The sequence below is a fragment of the Aptenodytes patagonicus genome, chromosome 1, assembly GCF_965638725.1.
Source record: "Aptenodytes patagonicus chromosome 1, bAptPat1.pri.cur, whole genome shotgun sequence".
NCBI classification, from domain to species: Eukaryota; Metazoa; Chordata; class Aves; order Sphenisciformes; family Spheniscidae; genus Aptenodytes; species Aptenodytes patagonicus.
In genome coordinates, this window is record NC_134949.1 from 108214435 (window position 1) to 108242356 (window position 27922).

The 27922-nt window shown below is 43.5% G+C and overlaps 1 protein-coding gene and 1 pseudogene across 2 annotated transcripts; both read left to right on the top strand.

Moving 5' to 3' along the window:
* Positions 1 to 15137, top strand: LOC143166845 (CD160 antigen-like). Of its 2 annotated transcripts, XR_012996460.1 has the most exons (8): positions 1 to 106; positions 982 to 1065; positions 3322 to 3403; positions 4135 to 4233; positions 4937 to 5281; positions 6425 to 6547; positions 7199 to 7268; positions 15097 to 15137. XR_012996460.1 is itself a non-coding variant. In XM_076351644.1 (7 exons), exons 4-7 carry the CDS (start codon positions 4143 to 4145, stop codon positions 7210 to 7212), a joined length of 573 nt encoding a protein of 190 aa, XP_076207759.1. In that variant the 5' UTR covers positions 1 to 106; positions 982 to 1065; positions 3322 to 3403; positions 4135 to 4142; the 3' UTR covers positions 7213 to 8169. The 2 variants fall into 2 exon arrangements, 1 of the variants encoding a protein (XP_076207759.1); XM_076351644.1 differs by lacking the exon at positions 15097 to 15137 and having other exon boundaries at positions 7199 to 8169.
* A 3361-nt stretch (positions 15138 to 18498) lies between these two features.
* On the top strand, positions 18499 to 27902 carry LOC143159202 (cell surface glycoprotein CD200 receptor 1-B-like; annotated as a pseudogene).
* Positions 27903 to 27922: the final 20 nt, after the last annotated feature.

The following is a 27922-nucleotide window of genomic DNA, read 5'->3' on the forward strand; positions in this document are numbered from 1 at the left end:
CACTGTGTCCTTTTGAAGAAGAGGATGATGGAAAAAGAACCCTCCGTAATTGTGTTTTGTGACAGTAAGGTGTAAGGAAAAAGTAGCTAATGGACACTTGTATCAGGTAGGCATTTATATTAAGTAAGGGAATTGAAACTGAAGGATGTTGTCATTGTCTTAAATTCTCCTAGGGTTAACTTTGTGAGTGGTGATAATCTGTTATATTAGTTTGAGGGTTTGATCGCTTGACTATGTTAGTCTGTTGATTCACTGTAAAACTGTGAAGTTGCATATTTAATCAGCTTAGATAACAGCAGAGCGTTGATTTCTCAAGGTTTGCTTGCTTTTGTGTTATTTGATCGACGTTATTAATTTTATTATTTTGATTTTTAAAAAACAAAAAAGGGTGCATCTTTTCACTAATCAGTACCTGGACCTCTTCTCTTTACAGTTACAGAATACATAAATCTTGAGGTACAAAATTTGTAAGCTCTTTGTGTTCTCTTCAAAATTAGTTCTGAATTGCTTCACAGCATGATTAATAAAAATAATGATCACTATGGAAAAAAGCCTTATGTTTTAATTCAGTATAGAACTCTCGGGTTTCGATGGTTTGTTTTTTCATTTTTTTATTCGAGGTATAAGAAAGTAAAAATGACAGCCCATCTGTCATTTATAGAAGCCAATGTATAAGATGTATAATGATGAAGTGGTTTTCTACAAAAGCAAACCCAGCAAACTAGGTCTTAAACTGAGGTAAAGCGGGAGGGTAAAAGCGTGCCTTTTGGTCATCACTGAGTTGTAGACCAGTGCATCCAAAATGCAGTCCTCCCATATGATCAGGGCAAAGACAAGTATCTAGTACCGATTACAAGCAGGACTATTAGAAATCCAGAGCGTCTGGTGCGCAGCTGTGTCATGCCTGTTCCTGGTGCACTGGTGTCCAAAGTGGTGAAAGAGCAGTTCCAGACCACCTAGAGGATACATCCTTCTTCGCAGATTGGAGGAGGACCAGGCTTTCCCACCATCTCATTTACAGAGCTGAAAGCTGGAGCTGTCAGGATTTGGTTCTTGGAAAACTTGGTAGGTCCTCTGAAATGCATTTTTGCAACCTCTGTTGCAAATACAGTATATGGTGTTATCTAGTTTTATAGATCAGTTGCTGTGAACTGCTTGCTCTGACTTGGTTATCTTCTGTATATGTTTTTCCTCGTGACTATACTGTTTTTCATTTGTAACAGGTGATTTAGGTGAAACTGAACTTTACTTTCTCTCTTGCTATCTGAATATGATTTGCATACCGCTAAGACAAATCCTGGAGTTTGCCTTATTTGAAATTTTTCTTTCATTATCATGGGTATGTATACGTGAAGGTGATAGTCCAAAGCAGCCTCAGGACACATTTTTTTAGGGTATGTATTTCTCCCATGTTGCCTTTTTTTTTAGTTAAACAAAGCAGGATGAAAATATCAGGATTTCAATAGCTAAAAACCTGTCACTGATTTTATCTTTTGATTTAATATAAACACACATGAGAGCTGAAAGCATCTTTCTTTTTCTTTTTTCCTTTCACGAGGAGGTAGGTTCCTAAAGCAGGAAATACATAGGATACATGAGGACACCAGAGAATATATTGTCTGATCTTGTGATCTATGTTTTTCCTAGCCCTGATATGTCCTTGCCTTGCCATCTTGTAATGAAAATTTGTTAACTGTTGTATTGAATCTGATGGATTTACTAAAGCCGAGACATATGAGGAGATCTCACTTGCCTTAAAACAAACGGGCACGTATTCAGATTTACTCGGCAAGTAGAACTTTGCTACTTGCTTTTATCTCTTTTTTTTTTTTTTTTTTTCCCTTGTATGGTTGAAATAAGTTTTTTTTTCCTCTTTTAAGCCCTGTTTGAAGTAAGATGGTGGGTATGCTAGGGGGTGTTCCGTTGCACCCTCAGTGTTTTCCTATGTTAGTCAGCTCAGATGCCTGTTGAGAATGTAGGCACAGCTCACGGTGCTGGCTTAAAGCCTCCCTAGGCCGTTCTCAAATAAAAAGGCTGTTCGCTGCCCTATTTCTGAGCAGAAACCTCAGAGACCTTCAGTCTTGTTTGCTCGCGACTATGTATCCACAGGCTCCACCGTGAAGGCTGAGTAACTGGGATTGCGCTCCACTGACAGACCTGATGCTGAATGGACTTCAGAGAACACGTTGCTTGCTCTGCTGAAGTGATTGCTTTGGGATTGGCCTGAGATGTGAAAGTGGAAGGAGGAAGAAAAAAAAAAAATAAATCTTGTTTTGCTCTCTGAATTGTGCATGCTTTGTGAATGGCTGATGTTTGTGTCTGAGCTCTCAAGTCAGCATCTTTCACGGATGCGGGTGTTGTCTTAAGGAAGTTTGGAAGCAGCTCTGGAAACTAATGGCTTTGCTGCACAGAGAGCATACATTTTCAGTAAATGTGTCTGGGACACTGAACTTTCTGCTAATAGCAAGGATTTTGATTGCTTTAATGAGTTGCACAGGCTGTGAACTGGCAGCTCCGATTATTCCCCTTACATTAACCACTATGCTCTACGCATCTCAAAAGCTGTTAAAAGAGCAACTGAACTCATGCTTCTTGTCTGCACTCTGAAAATGAAACCTCTTCTGAGTCTTTTAAGTGTCCGAAAATTACTGGGTCATCTGAGAGAGGAAATGGTAGCTCAGCTGGCCTTGGCTAGTAAAAGCCAATAAAATCTCCTGGTCTTGGGTAGCTGACCCATAACTGAAAGCTTGACACCAGAAAGTGTATGGGGACCCTTTTAGAAAGCCAGTAAAGAGCTGAAAGGTAAGAATAAGCAAAGAATAGATGTTGTAGTTAAAACAACACAGAAACTAACCAGACATTCAACTTCTTGCAAGTACAGCCTACACAGGAATTTCTTTGCAGTATAGAAAAGTGCAGAAAAATGCTTGGTTGTCATTTTTACTCCCACCATTTTGCTGCCCTCCCCTACCAACAAGAAGATCAGAGCATACCCAAAAGAGCTCATTTAACTCACACAAGTACACGGATTACAAGCACTGGAGAACGTGGAACAACCAGAAGTCCTGCCGTGGCTTTCTTCCATGTCTTGGTCTAAGGTGGTAGGTGAGAGGGAAAAAAAACAACCCCCAAGCAAACAAAACCAAAGCTTTTGATTTTTGGTTACTTATTTAAGCTCAGAATCTTTCAAGGCACCTACCCGTTTGGAAAATGGAGGTGAAGTAAACCACTCTCGCTTTTTTCCTTCCCAGCAGCGTGCCAAGCTCCACTTGCTGGTCTGGCACTTAGAGACATTTCTAAAAGACAGCTTTGTTTTTCTAGGGAAAAGGAAAATCTGTATTCTGAGGTAAAGAAAGAAGTTCTTCAGCCTCTTAACACTAGTCTGAAACAGGAGGATGTTGCGGTAAGCATTATTTTTTTTTCTTCAGAATTTCTCTGTTTTTTCCTGATGCCCACAACAAAATTCTCCTACTCAGAGTACAAATACAGTAACATTAGTAACAAGAATAGATTTTTTTTTTTTAAAACATTGAAAAAGAGATGCCAGTAGCCTGTTGTTCTGTACATTCATTTTAATGTCCTGAGACAGTTTGCTGGGAGCCAGGCTCTTGCCTGTGCTAGCCAAATAATTTGATGCAGGTGCCCTCTTGAGGAGGAAAAACAATTACAAAGGAATTTTGCTAGCTTTTAGGAATTTGTTGACAGTTGTTCAATTCATTGTAGACTGCAGCAATAATTGTGTGATTGTGGTCTAAGTCCCAACTTTCAGCTGTTTTAGCTAGTGCCTTCTGAGCCTCAGTAAGCCTGTTGCCTGCAACTTGAGTTTACAGATAGTACATGTGTGTGGGTGTTCTGGTTTGTGGCATCTGTTGTCTTGTTGGTTTGTTTTTTTTGTTTTTTTCTTTTAAAAAGGAGATACGTGCTTTCACGTCTGTGTCTTATTTAAATGCGGAGGGTTACTTTGTCATTTACAAGCTCATCGCTTCAGGGGAAGGTCTGTGCACTTTTGGCTGCTCTGTAAGTGCTAGGATAGGCTTGCAGTACCAAGCTAAGTGATACCAGCTCTCCTCTGTACCATGAGAACTCATGGATAACTGCCTATGATTTTTTTTTTCTTCTGTTTCCATTTTTTAGTGCAGAAGATGACTCTGATCGCAGGGTTCTTCGCTAGGGCTGGAGGAAGAAGCCCCGTTCTGGTGTTCCAAATGGCAGCTCTGGCAATTCTGGTATCAGGTAAGGAGGAGCCCTGGCAAGGAAAAGCATGCTGTTGGCATTTTTTTTAATCCTGTTCAGGAGTTACTTGGTCTGGCCAAGAGATGCTGCTGGGGTTATGGGAAAGCAAGAATATCTATTGCAATAAGCTTCCAGCGGGGCATGCTCTGCATGATGTTTTTCGGCCTTTTGTCTTCTCCATGCTGAATTTTGCCCAGGGAGATAGGAGGTGAAATTTCATCCCGAAAGAGCAGTATTTTGAGCCAATTAGTATTTTTATATTATCTTTCCATAGAATAGTTCAATAGTTGATGAAAGGAAACCCCTTCAAGTTGAAGAGAAAAAAACAAACAATGCGCCCCCCCCCCCCCCCCCCCCCAATATCCCTCTCCCCTGATGCTTTTGCTTTCTTTTTTGAAGAAAGGATGCTCTTCTCATCTTCCATTTTTATGAAAACAGCAAAGCTTATAGAGAATATTCCGTTCACGTAATGTCTTTGCTGCAAGATCTACGATAGGAAACAGATTTTTCTTCTTCTCGCATGAGGGGAAAAAGTCTTGTTTTTATTGTGGTACCTGTTATCCTGGGCGCTCTGTGCACATCTGGAGCATAAGATAGCCCCTGCTTTCACAGTGCATAAACAAATGGAGACGTATGGTGAGGGACGGGGAGTTGGCCTGGCACAAAGGTCAGTTCAGTTAATGTCTGCTCTCTTCCACCACAGAACATAGTATGCTGGAAATCATTTATGCATCTACCACAAAATACCTGGAAGAAGGAGAGACCCTGAATTTGAATTGCCTCATCAAGCATCAACAGGATCAGTTGTCACAAATGGAGGCTCACTGGTATAAAAAAACAAAGCAGCAAAACGAGACTGGCTTTGAAAAAGAGATGGAAAGCTTGCACCTCTCACGAAACTCAGACCCCAAGGCGAAAGTCACGTCCTCTCTGGTTCTGAAAATTCAGAACGTCAACCAGTCAGACAGTGGCCACTATCAATGCAGGGCCAAAATAAAGGATACTGTCCTAACTGCTGTGGGCCACTTTATTAGAGTGAATGTGACAGGTAAGCTCTGTGTGTCTAGAAGCTTTCTTGCAGAGGGAGTTGGGAGATCACATGGTTGCCTCTGAAGCAAAATTTCTGCATGATAAAAACTGTGTTCGTGAAGATGTATCCTCCCCTCCTAGGGTGTGAAACTAAAAATGATTGCTGCCACGCTGTGACACGCGGAATAAGTTTTGTACTCCTCTGCCTCTTCGTCTATGCACGCTAAATGCAAGACTGACGTGTGAAAAATGTTGGGGATTTGTTTTAGATTGGCTGTGGATCTCTCTGAGCTGATGGGAATAGTTTCCCACGGGATTTCTACTCCAAGCACCGTTACCAGAGCTGAACAGAATTGGGTGGAAAAAGCAGTGTGGGAAAATGTATGTTAGTCTCGGGTTAGACGCAGGTCTGTCCCAGTTCACCCAGCTTCTGTTCTGGGTTTATAGCCATGCATTCATGGGCGGTAAAGTTACTTTCTCTAACATGGAGATCTAAGTATTTTCTTAAATGGAGACCTTTGTGTATGCAAACAGTCTAGCCTTACCGCCTCTTGAATTCATTGTAGTGTATGTAGACCTCAGGGGGGATTGGTGCTTAGAGAGAGTGGGACCTGAGATACGGCAGCCACCACTGTGAATTATTTTGTTCTTATTAAGGTGAATCTTTTTTCTCTTGCTTCACTACTTAGAAGAGAAAAAATATTGTGCAGAAAGAGCGGGAGGGCTGAAATATACAGTGACAGTGCCCCTGTCCAATCATTTCTAGAGAGGTCTTAGCTGATCGTATGGTATGGTGTCCTCTACTTATGCCAAGTGACTGCAGCTGCAAGCCTCCAGCAGAAGGGAATATCTATTTGGCCTAACTAGCTGAGGTTCTCATGTGGTGGTTATGGTGGTGGTGAGCTACTAGAGCTTTGTAGGTTGATTCTGATCAGGGGCAGGCTGAGAAACCAGCTCATATTCCTTCCAAGCTGTTCTCCCAGCTTTGTTAAGATGTAGGGATTATATTAATCTTTTACCTTCTTAAAGTTTTCTCCAACATATTTTGACTAAAAATAAAATAAAAATTACACCTTCAGTCACCTTTTTGCCACTAAGTTTTAGGTAAGGAAAGATGCAATTCTGCAGACTTTTATTTGCATGTTGGCCATCATTATATCAGGTGTGAGCACTGTCAATACCACAGAGAGTGACCTGGAACAGAACAAAGCTCTGAGGGTGGATTCTGAGCTGGAGAAGATGTGGGCTGTGGTCATGATATCCTGGATAATTGTGTATGTCAAAGGTAAGAATATATATGTGTGTGTGTATATATGTATCTCTTTTCTGAAGATAGAGCTTATGATTGATTTTTATAAAATCACAAGTGTCTCAGGTGGATTTCTGGCATGGCCCTTGTATCTAATGACTCCCCCTTTCCCCCTGTAAAAATTCCATAGAGGTTAGCGGGCTAAAACTGCCCAGGCAGGAAGGGGAAATGATCCCAACTAACTTGCACTGGTTTTGGTTTTGAGCGATTTTGCAGAAGGTGCAGCTGAGCTAGATTCCGGCCAACATCCACAGAAGTCACCTGGCTCAGTGTCCAATTCCTGGTCGTGCCAAAACAGAGTGCACCGAATGAGCACAGGACCATATGGACTTCAGATGCCTCCTGTATGGCCTTTTGGGAATATGTAGTTGTGTGCTAATGTAACATAAGGTATCTTGCAGATTAAATACTGAGCCTGAGCTCAGGCAGTTGATTTAGATGTGTGAAAGTCTCTCTTCTTGGCCAGATGACCCCTCAATATAACCTCTGAGATGTGGTCTTGCATTAGTCGCTTTTTGAATAAGGTAGTGTTTTATCAATTTGGATTGGTACATTTTGCTCCTGAACACTAGTAGGTTTTTTTTTTTTAATTCTGTGTATATGTGTTTGTCTTTTTTTCCACCCAAGGACCCGTATCATGAAGACACTGTGAAGTCTGAGCCGCTTTGCGTAAACAAGATAATATTCCTGAGACGCTGTAAGAACAACTTCATTTTATTGCATGTGATGGATATCTGGGGTTCGTGTTGTGTTTCACGGCACACTTCAAGGTTTCGGGGGACTTATTTCTGGACTTCCTGGTACTAGTTCATTGGGATTATTCGCTTTACCTGTTAACCCCATCTACCTCCTAAGCAGAGAAGAATTTCTTCATGCCTTTTCTAGTCCTAGAATTGAAATGCTCTCGCATCTAATGTCAGTTCTTCCAGGTTTTGCCTTCATTGAGGCAACAGATTTCTGAGTGTTGTGCTCTTTGAAATGAAGAGATGGTTTCTTTCCAGCTGTACTTTCTGGGACCTGCCTCCCATGCAGGGAGGTTTTCCATTTCTGCTACAGCTCTCTATGCAAAGAAGGATTTCCTGGGTTCTTCTCTCCTCTGAAATGTCTTCTGACATATTTCTAGTCTGTCCTCTGTGCTCTTCAATTTGCTCTGAGAAAGACTGAGGCCCTTATTCAACTCTCAGCAGTATGAGCTCAAGTGGGGGGATGCACAGGAAGCAGAAATGAAGTCAGTGTCGAACTCGCTGTTCTGCAAGCAGAAACCAAAAACAGGCACAATGTTTTACCCTAACTGTGGGACGTTTTGAAAAGCTATTTTGCCTACAGTCTTTTAACAGTGTTGTGTCCCTCTCCCCTTTTCCAAGTATTTATGGAAATTTGCCTTTTGTGTAAGGGGCTCTCTCTTAGGACTTAAAATTTGGTACCAAATGACAAAGGGAAGATGGTTACATCTGTATCTGTTTCTGCGGTTACTAAAGCTTGTCTGACGAGCGCTTCTGACCTCTGCTATGTTTTTCATACTTGGGCATGTGTGTAATGTTTTGCATGTCAAAGCAGACACGTATCTTCTAAATAAATAAGTCAAGTGATCATTTATCTCCTCATCGCTTTGCCAGGTATCTGATCGTTTATCAGCTCCAAAGGGCTGCAATTGCTGCTCCTTTGTGAGCCTTTCCATCAAAGGCAGCCTGATTTTGGATTCTTGTTGAAATAAACGTGTATGTCACATCTGACAGAACCAGCTGCTTAAAGGGCATCCTTGATGCTGAGAAGCAGTAACAAGCAGTATAGATGTCTTGCTAGCTGGGGGAAGGGGGAGGTGGGGGGGCCCAGGAAGAGCATTGTATGATCCTATGTTTTGGGCTCCACTGAGCCAGTTCAGACTGCAGGTATTTTTAGCACTATTCTTCAGCAGGCAGCATGCTGTACAATTACACATCAACATGAGGCTTCTCTTGTAGGCTGGTGTATGTTTCCACCTCCTGGCAACTATAAGGAATAGCTGAAAAGAGGCTAAAGAGAATTATGTTTTTGTTTTTGCGAGGCACTAGAAGTAGGAATTTTAGAGACACTTCTCTTGAGCTCAGAGACTTTTAACTCTTCAAAGTTCAGTATTCTATGCTATGTATAAGCATAGAAGCTGTTTCCAAATAGTTTGCTTTGTAACTACTGTGAAAGTGAGTGCTTGAGCTGAAAGATCATAAACACAAGGTGCTTGCAGCAGGACTGTAAGTCATAAGACACCAGACAGACATTTTATATTGAGGGAGGGAGCATGAGTGTATATCCATGGTAACTGGGGACATGAACACGCTTAGTGAAACTCCAGTCTCTGAAATACCTACACATTCTGTCTATTAAGGACAAGAATTGTTATAGAGGTACATACTGTTACGGAGGACACATAGTCAAGACTGTAGACATTCTGCAAGGTAAGTGCCCTTCAGTAAAATGTTAATTTCCCCAAATAAAAGTCTCTTTTACAAGTCAGGATGACCTTTCCCTGTCTTTGACAACAGTGTAGCCAGAGCTGGGTTTTCTTTCAGGAGCTGATCAGAATCCTATAGTGCCCATTTCTTGTTCTTTGCCAGGTCAATGCCATGTACCTTTTTCAGAGGAAAGACCAAAAGTCCTTTTGGTAACCATCTCAGAACTGCCCCGTGTGAACAGGAAAAAGACAAGGTTGAGTAGATAGTGAAATACATATTTCTAGAACCTATAAAGAAATATAGACTGCTAGTCCAAAACTTCCAGATGCAAATGTCTTTTTCAGTGAAAACTGATTTTCAAGCTAACTGTCCAAGTATGCATTCAGCCAGGATCCCTTATGGGCATAATGAGATCACGGTTCCTTATGCCCTTGTTAACTGCATTAAAGCTAGTTTGGAGAAGTTTTGTAGCACGTGTACATAAGCCTGCTTGAGTAGAGCTGCTGGACTTCAAAGTATTGAATCTGGACTTTGAATGAGGTTGTTTTCTGCGTTGTTCAGTTGCAGGGACACCCATGTAAGCTGCAGTCAGCGCTCACAACTTATCTTCTTTTACATCACGCATTGCCTCACTCGGGAAAATCATCCTGTTCAAAGGGGCTTGTTGGAAGCCTATATCGTTCAAAGGTGCCTCTGGTGTACCCCTTCGGATGCATTTTTTTAATTCCTTTAGCCGGAGGCTATTTATCATTACAGAAGTCATAAACTAGCTCTGACAATAAACGGTGTAGAAGCAATGTACAACCCAGATTTCTAGTGATGGAGGCTTTGCAAACAGGCCAAATAACTTTTCCTGCTGTGTAGGAAGGCTATGAGGTACGCAGGGAGCTGAGGAGGAAGAGGAGTGAGGAAGACTGTTGAGGCAGCGCTGCCAGCACCATTTTGCTCTCCTATCTCCATTTTGAAGATAGCTGCTTGACTCTGGGCCCCAGGGCTGGAGGCGTCCCCTCTTCAGGGAGGAGGAAGGCGGTGGGGGGGCTGAGCCTGGGTCACACCATGGGGCTGGATGCCCTGCTGGAGTGAGTTTTAATGGCTTGCCTGCTGCTGGGGCCAGGGGGGAGGCTGCCAGTGGTGAGGGAGTGCTGCGTCTGCCTGCGCAGGCTGGACTTTTTGGGAATGGTACCCTGGCAGCTGCTCTACTGAAACGGTCCACTTTAATAAAGAGAGCTATATGGAAAATGGTATATAATCAGTGACGCAACCTCATTAGTTAGGCATCCCTAGATACCTTGTCATTTAAGTGCAACAGCTCTAAAAGTGTGTGCACAGTGTTGTATCTCTGTATATTGATTTTTATCAATATACATATATGTAGCAACATGCACACATAGACACAGCCACAGCACAGATACTTTTAGCAAATTAAGATGTTTTACATGTATTTTAAGTGGATCCATAGGTGTGCACTGTGGCATGGGCTGTGCAGGCCTGAGGGCAGGGGGTGGGAAGAAGTCTGTGGTCTGCGGCATGAATGCATGCAGCATAGGCCTTGTGGTGGGGAGCGGGAGGCTTTCTGAGTCCCCTTCTGACACTTCCTGCACGCTCCGTGCTAGTTGACTTTTTTCGCATCTTATTTCCCTCTCCCTCACTTGTTTTGTAGTGCCTTGTCTCAGCTTTTCACACAGTACCTTAGTACATTGAATAAGGAGCCAAAAGTCCTGATGTGCATGTTCTCCCAGCCTGGAGCAGGCATTGCTCTGCCACCCTGTCCTCAGGAACTTCTCCTCTGGGCTGTATTTTAAGCCACTCTGGGATGATGAGAAAATGAAGTCCTCTTACCAGCAATGCCCACAGTCCCATGACAGCATCAACATTTGTGGGAGCTGACCTGACTTCACGTCACATTTTCCACCTGCAGACCACTGGTCTACAAAAAGGGCAGGCAGTTCAGGCAGCACAAACCTGAATAAGGACATGCGTAGGACTGGGCTTCACCCGACAACTCTACCCTTCTGCATCATACTCCCTCGCATTGAGCATAAAATCTGCCAGAAGTGCTGCTAACCAGCTGCAGCACAGGAAAGAAATGGGGCGAGAAGTTTGACTGGAAACCACTGTGGAGAATTTTTCTAAACTGCTAAGTGACACAGAGATATAGGTGTTAAGCTGGCTCATAAGAAAGGGAGTTTATGACAGCAAAGAAGCCTGTATGGTGAGGAAGGAAACAGGTAAAGCAGAAGCATCCCCTTTGGTTTATTATACTGCACCAAAAGATTGTAGGCAGTGATAAATGCCATCCTGACACTGGTGTCATAACTTTAGTTTGCATTTGAGAGGCGGGATGTGTAGTTTTTTCCAATATAGATATGGGTTTCTATTTTCAGGTATGCTTTGTTATACAACTGATCTGTTCCACTTGATGTAAAGATCTCAGAAATGGAAGCCACTAAAAGAAAACTATTGAGCCTTCTCCTTTGCCATGTGATAACAGTATGGATTTCATATTTGGAAGTGTTGATCTAGCTGCTGTATAAATACAGAAGAGGAGACAAGGTTTTCCCTTCCTTAAAAAAAAAAAAAAAAAAATCTACTTCTATGTGATGAGTCTGAGGAGGGCCGAGTATGCAGCTCCTTGAGGCTGGAGTAGCTGACTCCCAGCTGAGTCTGTTGGGGGGTCCTGGGACTTCTTGCAGGATGTTCACAGCTCTCCAAGGGAGAAGGAAGCTGTAGCTTCCAGAGAACATTAGCTTCCCTGGGGTGTGAAGGAGGAGGAGCAGTGAACAGTGGAAGGAGAGGGGCCTGGTAGTCCTGTGTCTCTACCCCTGCTTGGCACTGCCTAAACCATGGTTAGTGATGCTACATGTAAGATTGACTGATGGGTGAGGAAGGACCACCTGGGGTTTTTTATTTCTGCTATACACCAGTTCTTCTGCTATTTCTGTTCTTTTTAAAGTGGGAATTATTTGAGGTTTACAGCTTCTTTACGTGCAGTTTGGGATGTGTGGTGCAATTCCGTCACATTTGGCTATGGAGTGGGAGGCCAATACCTCCAGCTGAAAGATGGGGAGGAAACTTTCAGCCAAGGAGTCCGAGATAAGTACCGGTTCTTACTGAAGTGTTTTGGGAGTTAAGGGTCCACCTATAAACCATCTCTTTTCTGTCTGTACTTTGAAAGTACAGGAGACTTTTTCTTGGATTATCCACAGCTCTGAAGGCAGTAATTGTACTTGTGGGTTGTTGGCTCCCAGGTTCTTCGTGGGAAACCGGCAACAAGGTGCAGTAGGTCCACAAGAGGCAGGAATTAAAGTAGTTAAGGTCACGAACATCTCTGTTGTAGATAGATTTGGTTGCTGGAGTATTGTGATCAAGTGAAAATCCCCTGAGGTTAATGACCCACAAGTGGTAAGGGGATTCTGTAGGGCCAGGAGCAGAAGTTGCTGAGTGCGGCCATGCTGGTCCAGTGACTGTGCAATTAGGGAGAAATTAGCTACAGTTAAAAAAGAAATCCTTTTTCTTGGTCTCTGGAAATTGCAATATAATTGCCTCTGGATATTTTAACCTGGAAGCGTCAGGTTTTAAAGGCTTCATTATCAGCACTGCTTCTCCCGTATGTTTGCTGACGTTGGTGGGAGCCGCAGATGGTTTATACCTGGGAAAGTCAAGCTGTTAGGTATATGGACTAGGCTTTTTCCCATACAACAGAAAATGTAAAGTCAAGTCTTCTCTCTTTCTGAAAGGAAAGGAACAGGCTATCGGGGGTGGTGTTCTTCTCGTTCATCCTTTGCTCTACTCTCTGCTCCCCACACTGGGTTACAGTGCTTTCTGAAGAGGCTGGCAGCGAAGCAGCTACAGATGTGACGTGTACAACTTGGCTCATGTAACAACTTCATGGGACTAAGCTATTTTCTAGATGGGCTGGTGTTAAAGAAGGTAAATATTTCTGAGAAAAAGGGAGATGCCCGCCTGCTTTCTTGAATTACAGCTACTAAAGATTAAAAAAAAAAAAAAAAACCAAACGGAAAAAATACTCATCTCCTGTATGGCATTTTTATTTTTGTTTTTTTTTCCCTGGGGGAAAAAACCCACTTTGTTGTAATGTTAATATTAGTATTATTCTAAATATTAATATCTTGATGCATTCACCATACAGGCAGCACAAACCTCTGCCCTGCTTTGGAAGAAGCTTCACACCTATTTACCTTCAGGTATATGTTACCAAAACACTAATTTTACAGTTGTTTAGTATAACTTGTTCATAATTGTTTTGAGAGCTCCTCCTATTAGGCTAGTTCTCCCTCTCTTTCAGAAAGCCATCTAGCCTCTATTTCCCACTTCATAGAGAAAGCTTTAGAGTTTTACATATTTGGAACTGAATGAAACCAGCTCATGAACTGGATGGGTTGAATTTCACAGCCACAAACTATCTGTGGCTTCCACTGATGCCAGCAAGTCTAAGACCAACAGGGAGCTGAGAAGAAAATACACTATGAAGGTACAGCTCCTCCAGTCGCTAACAGCACTAACAATCTTCTTCTGTGCTAGCACAGGGCTTCATGGATGCGTTTTCAGGGCCAGGGTATCTTTCAGAGAATAAAAATACCAGGAGGCTATAAAGTCAAACCAAAGGTACATTAGCCCAGCAGCATTTGCAGCGGCCAGCCGCAGAAGGTTGAGGAGATGGCTAAGAACAGAGCAAGAACACAACCTCTCCTCTCCCTGTAAAGCTTTTCAGTTTCTGAGAATGAACAGCTTTGGGAATATCTACCTGCTGCCCCTTTTGATATGATTTGTCTTCCTTCAAAGTCTTCCTGTATTCTGTAACTTCATTTCCAGTGGAGGGACTTGAGGAATTCCCAGGAGAGGACCATTGCTCGGGAGAAACTGGGGCAGCAGTCGAGCCAAATCTGTCCCCTGAGCGGGGACTGCAGGCTGCTCCCAGACCTGGTGCAAAACTCTTCAAATAGTGAACAGGCTGCACAAAAATAACCCATGGCCTGGCCCCTGAGGTGCACAGGGAGTGCAGACCCACGGACACATCTGCTGCTACATTTCTTCAGGTAACTCATGCAACTCAGGTGCCTAGCAGCTCGTGTTAAAACTTTGAGGAGAAATGGGAGAGCCTCTTAAATTGCCATTTGAACTGCTCCAGTTATTTACTGCAAATGTGGTACCAGTGGATAATGCCAGCTTCCAGAGTTTTCCCACGCTCAAAAGGACAGCTGAAAGTGGAGGCTGACCTGGGGATATTGAAAATATGGCATAACCAGCATCTCTCACTTTGGAAAAGGTGTTGGCTGCCTGCAGGCTTCTGAGTCAGTTGCTGCGTGGTTGGCAAGTATTCAGCAAGTATTCAGGTTGCTGGCCTCCTGAGATGACAGCCAGCCCTGCGTAGGGTGCAAGGACTCGCACCTGCAGAAACCATGCCTCCCCCGAGAGCTGAGTGACCGAGGAGCGTGGCTTTGAGGAGAGGCCTTGGTGGCAAGGTGGAAACATCGAATGCCTTGTAGTGGATGGTGCTGCTGCATGAAGGCTCTGACCGTTAAAAGCGTGGGTTTGGATTTTTAAATGATGTAGCCTTGCTTTGAATAGTCAGTCTTTACTGTTACCTTATCCTTGTACAAGAAGTGGGAGAGTTGACACAGCTGCGTGCAACTGCTTCCTCTTCTTGCTGTCCCTTCCAGCCCTCCCCGGCCCAAAGACACCAGGTGTTACAGAGAACCGACTTTGGAGGCAGGGTCTTCTCTACCCTTTAAAACGTGCTTCCGCTGCAAAGCAGAGCCATATTTTGCTGACTTAAGCATGGGAATGGCTATGTGACATATTGGTTATTTTTTAAAAAGTTGTGGTGATGACTGATGTAGTGATTGATACCTGGTTCTTTATGATCTGCACCTTTTCCTCCTTCAGACTGTGTTAAAATATATTTTCGTTGTGTTGGACTTTCATTTATCTGATTTTAAGTTGGTGCTTTGCATAGCTCAAGGCTTGTAGCTTGTGTTTGATGTGTAATAGCAGACAACTCAAGGTTGCGGTTTGGTCTTCATGTCAGAAAGCAGTTTTTTTCCCCTAGTTTTAACTGTGTCGCATCCTTTTCAGGGGAGTGTACAACCAGGTGGTTTGTTTTCACTGAACTCTTTTGAAGGAGGAAGAGGCTACATCTGTCTGTGAGACAAATCAGCTGCGTGTTAAGATCTCAGGAGCGTCAATGAAAAGAAATTAATGAACTGCACAGCTGAAAACAGGGACTATCTGGGATGGACGGTCCTAAACTGAGAGAGTTCTCACTTCTTTGCAACTATATCCGGGTCCCTCGTGAGGACAGAGCGGGAGGGGAGCCCCAGGTACATCTCTGCAGTTCCCTGGTGCGCAGGAGCCGCCCTGTAGGCAGCCACTGGGACCGGTGTCCACGCTGGACCGGCTGCATGCGCTAACGTCTCTCTCCTCATCCCCAGGGCGGCGAGTATCGGAAGACCAGAGCACACTGGCACTGCCGCTGTTCATCTCCCATGCTCCTGCGGCCGGAGGGCTCTTCTCCAGGCTGACAACTGGGTAACTTTCCTCCAGCCTCAGCATTCATTGGGATGAATCCGAGCGTGAGCGGTGCCGTTCCCCAGCTGGAAGGCTGAGGCTAATGGAAGAGTGACGCACATATTGCACGGTCTTGTGCCAGCCACCGCCGTCAAGGCTGAGTAAAAATTTTAATTTATTTTAATGTAGTTACTGAAGCATTTTAATTCCATCAAAGGAAATAACACAAGACAATCTACAAATATTCATTTGCTACTTCTAAATGAATTTGATTCGGCTGTGCTTGGTTTCTCCTTTTTGGGTTTTACTTTGAGACTTACTTCTCGCTTACAGGCACGAGTATTCAAGGATTGTGAACCTTAAAAATTGCAGTCTAAATTCTGCGTTTCATACATGAATATTTAAACAGAGCAATATACTCTGTTCTTTCTGTAAGGCCCCACTTTTACTCATTAATGCCTGTTCTTTTGAGCAAATAAACCCCATATATATGAGACTTGTATGCATTTTAAAAATGATAGTTCTCTGGGACAAGTTCCAATGTGACAATATTCTGTTTATGAATATTTATAGATCCATCAAAATCGGTGAATACTGAATTTGCTGATAAACATTGTGGAGGTTTTGCTTTTACTTTTCTTTGGAAAGAGACTGAAAAATTGTTTGCAATTTGGGTCAAATTCAGTACATAATTCTGGTCAAAAAGAATCTTTTTATTTTTTAGTTAAAAGAATTTTCAAACTTTCAAACTTTTTGATTGAAAGCAACTTTTGCATGCATAATTTATCCAAATTGCAAAAAAACCCCCCCAAACCTTTTGACAGTATCGAATAACATGAAACAAAACAAAATATTTCATTGGTGCAAAGACTTTAAGTGAACAAAAATTAAATTTGGGAGTCTTTTTTAATGTGAGTTACGTTGCCTGTTGCATGTTAGTAGCAGACTACTGATCAATGTGGTTGCACTGACGTTGTTTCCAGGTTGCAATGAAAGCTTTTCATCCAGATGCATTGGTGTTTTGTTAGAACTGTGCAGAAAACCATCAGGCTGTTGTCTGAATGTGCACACGTATCGCATTGTGTTTAAGAAAATGCTATTGCCTCTTGCACCCGGCTCACGAATGTGGCAGCATTTGTTCTTTCTGTGCTAGAAGTGTGACAGTGTTCTGGTTTTTCCTCTGTGCACCAGGTGTCCTCACTTGATATATTTTACATTTAAAATGAAATTTTTAATGCTGCATAATTGAAGCCTGTTACTTTTACAGCAGTTGATACCAGATGAGGATTTAGGTTTCTGTGTGCGCAGTGAACCCTGGCTGCCTTTCCCTCTCCTCTCAGCACATACCGAGAAGCATGCTTGTATTTAAATATGGGTGTTAACAGCGCGTGATCTAAACAGCCCAGAAGGAAAGTCCTGTTGCAACACATACGACATTCTGACTCAACCATTGCACAAAGATATTTGCTTGTCTGGTGTGTATTGGGTTTTGACTTGGGAATGAAAACAATGTATCAGGATTTCCCATGGGATGGAAACACAATTTTCCAGTCATCTCTAGCTGTGGATGCCTGATTCAGAAAGTAAAAGATTAGAGAGATCATTTGTATGATGGCGTAAGGGAGAGAATGACAAGAGGTCTACCAAGAAGACAATTTGAGGGAATGCAGAGGCGAGTGATGGAAAATGAGATAGCTTTATGGGCAGGCTACAGGAAGCCTCAAGGCAAAAGTGTGGCCACAGATTTCTGACAGTAACGTCAGAAAACTGCAGTCAAGATATGGCTACTGTAGTGTTGTGGAAACAGGCATACACTCCGAGACCTCGGCTTTATCCCCCAGCTGGCTGGGGGCACAGAAGTGCATTGGTTATGAACCTTTCTGCTGTGACAGAACCAGCATGAGTACCTACTGCAGTAGGGTGCTCGTCCTTGACACCTGAGCAGAAGAGGCTGGGAGTCTGACTGTGGGAATACGTATGTATGTTGTTCAGTACAGTGTAGTGCAAGTTTGCCATGCCAAATTGGGGTCATTTATATATGATATCTGACCGTAGGAAAGTATCAGTGATGTTCTTAGCCAAATCCGTGTTCAAGCAACAGCTGAATGGGTTTACATCCAAATTCTCCACTGAGAACCATATATATTTTGATTGGAAAGCTTTTGGATAGCATGGAGTTCTGCTTTTTTGTGTGACCAGAAAACAATGTGTTGGGATGACAGCACTGTCTCAATCTTACCAACAAACTGCTGCCCTTTTGCCAAAAAGGAGCTAGCAATTTATAAGATATGGCTTGATAGAAAGTATATATAGTTGTAGAACAGCAAAAGTTACTAGATGCCTCTTTAGTTCACTGTGTCTACAAAAGCGGGAAAGAAACTCACATGTTTTTGACCTCTTGCAATAGGACGGTTGCCCTTTTTGTTCTACTACAGAAGTGGAGTTACCCTTCAAGAAATTAAAAGCATGCAAGAGCTAGGACTCATTTCTTTGTCAAACAGTTGATGAAGTCTAGATCCTGAATACGTGCTGTTACCTTCATTTTTCAGAAAGATTTGTAATGTGTGCATGTTTGCTCTTGCAAAACCTTTTTTTCATCTTCTGCAGGTAAGTCTGTGAAGCGGCAGTAAGAGGTCTGTAGCTATCGTTGTGCTAGCTAGCTGGGCATGAATAGTGAGCAGCTAGAGATGCCTGTAAAATGGTATCGGAGATCCTGGATTTTTAAAACTTGTTTGTAAACAGTAGTGTGTTGGGTTTTTTTTTTATTTTTTTTATTTTCAAACCCCTTTTTGCTTTGCTTTACTTCAGTACAAGAATGATACTTGACATGGGGTCTTGTTTAGAACCTGTTTTCAAAGGAAACAGAGGTTTTCCTACGTGTTCTCTTTGAAGGGATTTGCACAACAATTTGTGACTACATGCCATTTTCTTTGCCTTCACTTTCTGCAGTGCTGATTCGTTCTGCTAAAGATGGCTCAGACATGGGCAGTTCTGGCTGCACTCCTTTTCTTGCTAATCAATCTGGTTGAAAAGCCAGGTAAGTGAGAAAGATCCAAAACTACATGCAGCACTCTTTGGTACTCTGTATTTCCAACTCACCAGTACAGTGAAACTTCACAGTGCGCCGGGGGAAATCTTGCTTATTGTTTAATGTGAATGCAAAGAGTGATGTCACCTCAGCTGGCAAAATAATCGTGTGCCTTGCAGAGTGGCACAGGATGATATCTGATAGGAATCCAACACAGATCATCTGAAGACCCGTCTCCTGTTCAACTGGGACAATATCAGGAGAGCTATGATTTCTGGTAGAAAAGGGATCGACATATGCCTCGTGACCTACTGCACCAAGTGATCTTGGGTTTTAACCTTGTTACAAGCATATGTTCCACTGCTACCCCTGGTTTTACTTGCATTTTAACCAAGGCGCCTAATTCAACAACACAATATTTTTTTAAAGAAGTAGTTTCCTTTCTCTTAAGGGTGAATCTTGCCCTCCCCATCAGTTTTTCAAAGCCCATATTAAAGTGATAGAAATCTCTTGCCTAAAAAAAGATGGAGGACTTGCAGCTCACCAGCATGCCTCACATACCTGCAACAGTGTCCACAGTGGAAAGGCACCGTTTCCACCGCATTTCCAGACTTCAAAGAGTGACAGCAGGAAGCTGGACCTGGAAATTGAATGCTGCTTATATGTGTCTGCACAGAGCAATGTGTCCCCCAGGCTGCCAGTACAGTAAGGAAGTAGAAAGTTTTAAGTGTGATAAAGCCAAGAGTTTCCTGTGCTTTGACGATGGCTGTAGCATCATTTTTAATGTCTTTTTTTTTCTTCTTACGTAGCTCACAACATTGTGAGTGTGGAGGCTGGTCATGAGGCTGTGTTGAGTTGCCCTTACACCTCCAAGGTGTCTTTGCTAATGGTGATGTGAAAAATAAAATGCAGCACTTGCTCCTTGTTGGCCTGTAGAAGCGATCACAATGAGACAAGGAATTGCAGTGAGAGGATGATGTGGAAATATTCACCTGACAGTGACCCCGCTCTTTGTATTTACCCTGTGAACCTTGGTGATGAGGGAAATTACACCTGTGAAATTGCCAGCAGCGCAGGGAATTTTCTTTTTTTCTCTTCTCTGACTGTGATAGGTAAGACACGCCTTGTGATTTTTTTTTTGTGTGTGTGTAGATAAAAATTATTTGATTTGGTGGTAAAAGACAAAATTCGTTTTGGATGCACACCAAAATCGAAAATAAAGAGGTAAGCTGGTCTGGCTATTTGGAGAGGGGGGGGAAAAAAGGCATGAGGAGTTACGCAATAGGACTTGGCTTTTCTGTGGAGAAATAATCTGGGGGGGTTGTGTTTGTTTTTTTAACTACTTCTGACTCATGAACAGGAGAGGCTTTAAAATGCACAAATCCAACAATCTGCATAGTTTCTGAGAGAGTTCTTTGGGCATAACATGGGATTTGAATGTTGTGTGAATGTTCACACAACCAGGAGTATACCCTCTTGGTTAAGTTAATGCAAACAGAAGATATCAAATAAATATTGCTGCTATAAGCTGAGCAAGAGGATGCTGAACCAAAATTCACAATGAGGTCAATGTGTGTTTTGTCTGGGTAAGAGCTGAATAGGAAGGAAGCAAAAGTTTCAGGACACTATTTGGAAATCTTTTACTCTTCCGGAAATACTAAAAGCTGTCTATAAGACTGCATCACTAAAATAAAAATTAAATTAGTCTATTTTCAACATAGGCAGGAACAAAAGAATATTAGAAAACATAAGGAATACATCAAATAATCTTTTTCAGATAGGTAAACTATCTCTAGGTTTCCATAAATTAAAAAAAAAAAAAAAACAGGAGAAGATTTTGTGTTCTGGCCATATTAGTTAAGCCTTCTGAATATAACTAAAAATTACGGGAAATGAATTTTGGAACTCTATAATTTCTATTACTGATTTTTGTAATTTGATTTTTTTTTTTGTTTGTTCTTCCCTGCAGGGTTTTGCCTTTCTCATAATGGCTTAGGTATTGTCCGAGCCTTTGCCTGTTTTGTCTCATGCAGAATATGAGTTATTGGACTTTAGGCAGAACAGTTTTGTCCGATTCCTCCTTTATTTCCCTGCTACCAAATTCTTGATTCTACCTACCCAATCTCCTAAATATTTTAGCTGGAGCTTCCGCAAGCTGTGTTTTCTTTGGTATGTGCACCGCTGTACTTAGAAATCTTCACTTAATCCACCCCCTCTGTCATCCCAACTTCTCCTGTTACTCCTGTAGTCACCTTTTGGAAAACATGAGGAAGCAGTACTTTTAGATGCAGCTAGCTAGTTTTGGAGATATTCACCTTGGACTTTTTGATGTATCTTTTTCCTAAAGATCGTCGGTGCCAATATTCCAAATTATTTTAAAATCTCTTGAATTGGTCATGCAAACTAAAAAATATCACCTATTTTTCAGTTTTTCAGTTGGTGACTTTTATACTGAACTAGGCATAAAGGTTGTGGACTTTTTTTCTTCTTTTGTAGTCCCTCCTACAGTGAATCTGACCTGTGACAAGAGCAGGGTGGCTGCCTGTCAAGCGTCTGCTGGAAAGCCAGCTGCTGACGCCTCCTGCATCCCTGCAAGCAATCACGGCACCGAGGAAGAAGTCCATCACCCCAACGGAACAGTGACCAGTGTGAGCTACATAGGCTGGGTCAACAGCATGCTTCCCACTGCCGCCTGCCTGGTTACCCACCCCGCTACAAACCAGACCTGTCATGTAAATAACATTGTTCTGTAATTGCTCTTCATGATGCTCTTGGGCTTCTTTGTGCTGTTCTATGCAGCTGTTCCTACTGAATGCCAGGGCTCTGCAGATTGCTGAATGGGGTGATAGGCCAAAGTGTTGATAGAGAAATCAATAATTTTGTGTTAGTCAGTTGAAACCAAATGTTTTATGGCATTGTACGGGGAAGCTTTCTGTGCGTGCTTCTTTCTATCCCTCTTCTGTCTTACAAGAGTTCCTCATTCTGCTTGTGGTGGGTTGACCCTGGCTGGACGCCAGGTGCCCACCTAAGCCGCTCTATCGCTCCCCCTCCTCAACAAGATGGGGGGAGAAAAATATGATGAAAGGCTCACAGGTCGAGATATGGACAGGGAGCTTACTTAACAATTACTGTCATGGGCAAAACAGACTCGACTTGGGGGAATTAGTTTAATTTGTCAATCAAATCAGAGTAGGATAGTGAGAAATAAGAATGAATCTAAAAGCACCTTCCCTCCAGTTCTCCCTTCTTCCTGGGCTCAGCTTCGCTCTCGACTTCTCTACCTCCTCCCTCTGAGTGGAGGATGGGGGTTGTGGTCAGTTCATAACACTTCGTCTCTGCTGCTCATTCCTCCTCACACTCTTCCCCTGCTCCAGCGTGGGGTCCCACCCACGGGAGACAGTCCGTGAAATTCTCCAATGTGAGTCCTTCCCACGGCTGCAGTTCTTCACGAACTGCTTCAGCGTGTGTCCTTTCCACAGGGTGCAGACCTTCAGGAATGGACTGCTCCAGCGTGGGTCCCCCACGGGGTCATAAGTCCTGCCAGCAAACCTGCTCCAGCGTGGGCTTCTTTCCACGAGGTCACAGGTCCTGCCAGCGCAGGCTTCCCACGGAGTCACAGCCTCCTTCGGGTGCATCCATCTGCTCCAGTGTGGGGTCCTCCACGGGCTGCAGGTGGATATCTGCTCCACCGTGGATGTCCATGGGCTGCAGCGGGACAGCCTGCCTCACCATGGTCTTCACCATGGGCTGCAGGGGAATTTCTGCTCCGGTGCCTGGAGCACCTCCTCCCCTTCCTTCTTCACTGACCCTGGTGTCTGCAGGGCTGTTTCTCTCACATAGTCTCACTCCTCTCTCTCCTGGCTGCTGTTGCACAGCAGTCTTTTTCCCCTTCTTAAATATGTTATCCCAGAGGCGCTACCACCATCGCTGATGGGCTTGGGCTTGGGCTTGGCCTTGGCCAGCAGCGGGTCCGTCTTGGAGCAGGCTGGCACTGGCTCTGTCGGATATGAAGGAAACTTCTGGCATCTTCTTGCGGAAGCCATACCTGCAGGCCCCCCACTACCAAAACCTTGCCACACAAACCAAATACATTGCTTCAGTGACCTTTTTAATCACTGATGACAGAAAAGTTGCTTTCAACAGCCACCATGATACAGCTCGCTAATTTTGTATGTGAAGCTTTGAACCCCTGGAGTTGGATTTTGTCCAGCTTCCCACAGCATTGATGGTCTGGAGAAAGATTCCTTGGAGAATGTCTGTCTGTGACTTTCAGGTGCTCTTTCCCAGGGCCAAAGGTAGTACAGGGTAAAATTCAGGTTCTCAGCAGGCTGTGCTGGACCTGTTAGAGGTCTATGCCAGTAGGATTTGTAAGAACAGCTAAACAAGTGCTTATATTGCCAAAATATCTCAGTAGAGGCATGAAGGACAGAATTCAGCATAGACCAGTCATTAATAACAGCATTGTGCAGGGATGGCTAGTCAGTTCTGTTGTTGCAGTGCTAATATCGCTTGAAGAAAGGGAGATGGTGCAGGCAGATGAGTTGAAAATGAAAGTGTGTTTGTACACACAAATGACTGGGTGTGTGAGGCAGTTTCCTATCGCTGGTTGGCACCCAGACATCTCATCGGTGTCTCTCAGCTCACTTGAGCTGTGGGGGTAGAGGATTAGCTTTCTCCTCTGATTAAGGTAGGTAGTAACATCATGTAGTCAGTGGATACTGATGTCTAGCTCTAACTAGCTTTCTTTTCTCATCTCTCAGACACTTCCCCCAGGCTTCCCTATCTCCTGATAGGAGGATCTGCAAGTGTTGCTGCTGTCAGTGGTGTGACTTTATGCTTGACTTTCAGGTGCAGAGGTGAGTAATTTGATGAGCCTGAAATGTATGACAATTCCATTGCTGACTATGTGCAGGTACAAGGACAGATACTTTATTGCCAAGAGTGGGGTGGGAGGCAAGGATTGAGGAAAAGCATTGTTCTTGCAGAACAGTCCTAATAAAATAAGGGGTGGAACTTAAAAACAAGTCTGGAGTTTTGTAAGAGCCATAGTTATTATGATATTAATGCATTATATATATGGGAGAGAGTCATCCAGGACGAAAAGGATTCTTTCTGAGAATACAGTAGGTTCTGAGTTTTTAGAATTATTTTGATCGTTCTGCATTTACTGACATAAAATTCTATACACAAGAATGACAGTTCACAAACTAGTCTAATGACTAGACACAAAAAACTCCCCTGTTTCCATCAGCAATCCTAAATTTTTCCTTGAGCAAGTGTAAGAATAGGCCAAACATACATACTTCCCTCTGGCACACTCGCAGTTTCTCAGGCTGTGTAGATTTCATTGGCACTGGGTCAGGCTGATACTGAATAATTTGATACTGAGAACTCAGACAATGGTTTGCTACTCTTGGTGTTGAGTAAGATGGCTGTGATGGGGTTATGGATGGAGTAGAAGCCCAAGTGGAGGCTTAAAATGGGAGGAAGAGAGAATTGCAGGCTGAAGGCAAGAGTGTTTTCAGGAGAGCAGGCAATGAAGCACTGGGAGATGGCAACACAGAGGTGGGTGAACTGTAAATGGAGGGAACTTGCAGGGAATCAGAGTGCCTGATTTACTCCCCTCCATTGCCTTAGCTCTGCTCTAGCTTTACTGCTTGTCTGGGTTTCTTCTTTGTGCTCAATGTCTTTCAGATTATTCCCCCCGTTTGGGCATATTACATTGCAGATGTGTTTCATGAACCAGGTCTGAATGAATGGGGTGAAAGAGGGTTGGCAAGAGGGGACAATGAGGGGAGGTCTGCACTAGAAGAGCAGAGAAGGCAGGGTGAGGAAAACAGAAAGACAGGAGAAGAAAACAGAAGGGCAGTTGTCATCGGTGGTGGCAGCACTGACCAGTGCTTGCTGCACTTTGACGATAGCCTGTCCCTGTCACAGAGTGACGTACTTCTTTGGGGCAGCTGAGGAGAGGAGAAAACATGCTCAGATGGGTTCCCTGGCCCAGCATGTCCCTGCAGAACTGAGGAAAAGTGCACCTAACTGAGTCAATTCAGTAATGTCTCCCAGGATGACCAAAAGTTTCAATGAAGGGAAAAATAAAACAATAGTGCGTTCAAGAACAGGACATAAAAAAAAAAAAGAACTTAACCTATAAGTGTAACTGTATTTTGAAGAAAGTCTTTCAACAGCTGAGGGCAGCTAGAGGAGAACTCTAGGCATAACAGCTGTGCACCTTGCTGCATCAAACCGTTTTAATTTCCTGACATCCTACTTTCAGCTTTCCAGTTGCGTAAATTGGCACATGGGTCAGCAGTACCATTTACAGTAAGTGGGCTTTTTTTGTGCGTGCGCTTTGTGTTTTTTGTGTATTCTTCACTAAAACATGTAATTTCATTGCAACGTGTCTGCTCTGACAAAACTCCCATTTATCTCTGTGTGCGCTTGGAGGGGGAATGAGGAATAGTGTATCTGAGAGGGTGTCTATTATTTGGATGGACCTGTCCTGGTTTCGGCAGGGATAGAGTTAATTTCCTTCCTAGTAGCTGGTACAGTGCTGTGTGTGGGATTTAGGATGAGAACAATGTTGATAACACACCGATGTTTTAGTTGTTGCTAAGCAGTGCTTACACTAGTCAAGGACTTTTCAGCTTCCCATGCTCTACCGACTGAGAAGGCTGGAGGTGCACAAGAAGCTGGGAGGAGGCACAGCCAGGACAGCTGACCCAAACTGGCCACAGGGATATTGCATACCATGTGATGTCATGCTCAGTACATAAACTGGGGGGAGTTGGCTGGGGGGGCCGCTGCTCGGGGACTGGCTGGGCATTGGTCAGCGGGGTGGTGAGCGATTGCATTGTGCATCACATGCTTTGCATATTCTTCTTCTTCCTATTATTATTATTTTATTTTATTTCAATTACTAAACTGTTCTTACCTCAACCCATGAGTTTTCTTACTTTCACTCTCCTGATTCTTTCCCCCATCCCACCGGGGGCCGGGGGAGAGAGGTGAGTGAGCGGCTGTGTGATGCTCAGTTGCCGACTGAGGTTAAACCACGACAGGGTCCTATCTTCATGTATATTCAGAGTATCTGAGTAATTGTTTAAGTACTAGATCGAGAGTGGAGTAGTGCATTTCGTGCCTAAGAATACTATAAATTACACTTACAATGCCAGTGGTTAAGCTGAATTTTAAATCTCCCAAAAGTTAATGTTTTCACATTTCTGCTTCACAGAGTAATCTTAACTCTGATCTTTTGCTTAAGAATGTGTATTGACCTTGACGGCAGAAACCTGCCTGATTAAAGATAGGATAAAAACAGAAAGGCGTTTTACAATGAAGGAAAAGGTGCACTTCCTTATGCTGTATTAGAGACAAACACAGCTACGAAACTTTTATTTTTTAAGTTGCAGTTCAAACACTCAGAAGCTAGGAAACAGCAGCGATAAATTTGCCACCGCAAATTTTACTTCCTAATTCCAGTGTGTCGTGATACATATTTAACAGCGTGATAAGATGCTGCTCTTTCCTCAGGGCTTCTGCCTCATTTAATGCACACTGAAAGAGCAATTATTTCATATTTTATTTTCTGCTCACAGTTAAATTAATGGCCGTGTGCCTTGTTTGTTGCAAACTAGTCAAACAGTGCTCTGAAGTTAGAATGATTAATTTCCTGATATGCTCTTCTATGGCATTCAGGACAATTTGACTGACGGGAGTGGGAGTTGCAGAGATCAAAGTCAAAAGCTTCCAGTAATTTTAGGTGCCTAAATTGGATTGCCTGTGGCCTACCTGTTTTTTTTTTTTTTTTCCCCGAGAAGTTAGCATTATTCATTATCATCTATTTTGCTGAAAATACCGACATTTCAAAATTAATTTTCAATCCCATTAAGAAAAAAAGAATTCAAAAGGCTGTCCTGTTTGGGCTTTGTGAAGGCAGTTGTTGCATCTCTCTGTCAGTTCAGGTTTTGCCCTCTGTGCCCTACCCCTCTGCTCGCAGAGCTTAGAGAAATAACTTCACAGTTTCGTTGCAAAAGTAATGTTGCCTACCAGGTTTCTTCTGGTCTTGTTTTTTGTTTGGACTCTGTAGGTATATGGTTCCACAAAATTCTACCATGTAATATAATGGTACATGTGGCTTAGAGAGGTGGACTCTTCGCTGGGTAGAAAACTGGCTGGACGGCCGGGCCCAGAGAGTTGTGGTGAATGGAGTTACATCCAGTTGGCGGCCGGTCACGAGCGGTGTTCCCCAGGGCCCAGTTTTGGGGCCAGTCTTGTTCAATATCTTTATCAATGATCTGGACGAGGGGATTGAGTGCACCCTCAGTAAGTTTGCAGATGGCACCAGGCTGGGTGGGAGTGTTGCTCTGCTGGAGGGTAGGAAGGCTCTGCAGAGGGACCTGGACAGGCTGGATCGATGGGCCGAGGCCAACTGTATGAGGTTCAACAAGGCCAAGTGCCGGGTCCTGCACTTGGGCCACAACAACCCCATGCAGCGCTACAGGCTTGGGGAAGAGTGGCTGGAAAGCTGCCCAGCAGAAAAGGACCTGGGGGTGTTGGTTGACAGCCGGCTGAACATGAGCCAGCAGTGTGCCCAGGTGGCCAAGAAGGCCAATGGCATCCTGGCCTGTATCAGAAATAGTGTGGCCAGCAGGAGCAGGGAAGTGATGGTGCCCCTGTACTCGGCACTGGTGAGGCCGCACCTTGAATACTGTGTTCAGTTTTGGGCCCCTCACTACAAGAAGGACGTTGAGGTGCTGGAGCGTGTCCAGAGAAGGGCAACGAAGCTGGTGAAGGGTCTGGAGAACAAGTCTTATGAGGAGCGGCTGAGGGACCTGGGGTTGTTTAGCCTGGAGAAGAGGAGGCTGAGGGGAGACATCGCTCTACAACTACCTGAAAGGAGGTTGTAGCAAGGTGGGTGTTGGTCTCTTCTCCCAAGTAACTAGCGATAGGACGAGAGGAAATGGCCTCAAGTTGCACCAGGGGAGGTTTAGATTGGACATGAGGAAAAATGTCTTTCCTGAAAGAGTGGTTAAACATTGGAACAGGCTGCCCCGGGAAGCGGTTCAGTCCCCATCCCTGGAGGTATTTAAAAGATGTGTAGATGAGGCGCTTAGGGACATAGTTTAGTGGGCATGGTGGTGTTGGGTTGATGGTTGGACTTGATGATCTTAGAGGTCTTTTCCAACCTCAATGATTCTATGATTCTATGTTTTTCTTTATATTGCAGACTGAGAACTTCAGGTCCACACTGTCATGTGAGAAAGTAGCTGTGGTCAAACCTCCTGTCTTATCAGAGAGTATCTATCAGAATTACAATCCAAGAATGATATATATGAACTGTTAACAGTGTAGGCACAAGCAGTC

Excerpts from the sequence above, each read along its gene's own strand:
- LOC143166845 (XM_076351644.1), top strand. The coding sequence starts at position 4,143 with ATGACTCTGATCGCAGGGTTCTTCGCTAGGGCTGGAGGAAGAAGCCCC. Across the intron at positions 4,234-4,936 it reads TCTGGCAATTCTGGTATCAG|AACATAGTATGCTGGAAATC; the intron begins GTAAGGAGGAGC and ends CTTCCACCACAG. Across the intron at positions 5,282-6,424 it reads TATTAGAGTGAATGTGACAG|GTGTGAGCACTGTCAATACC; the intron begins GTAAGCTCTGTG and ends TCATTATATCAG.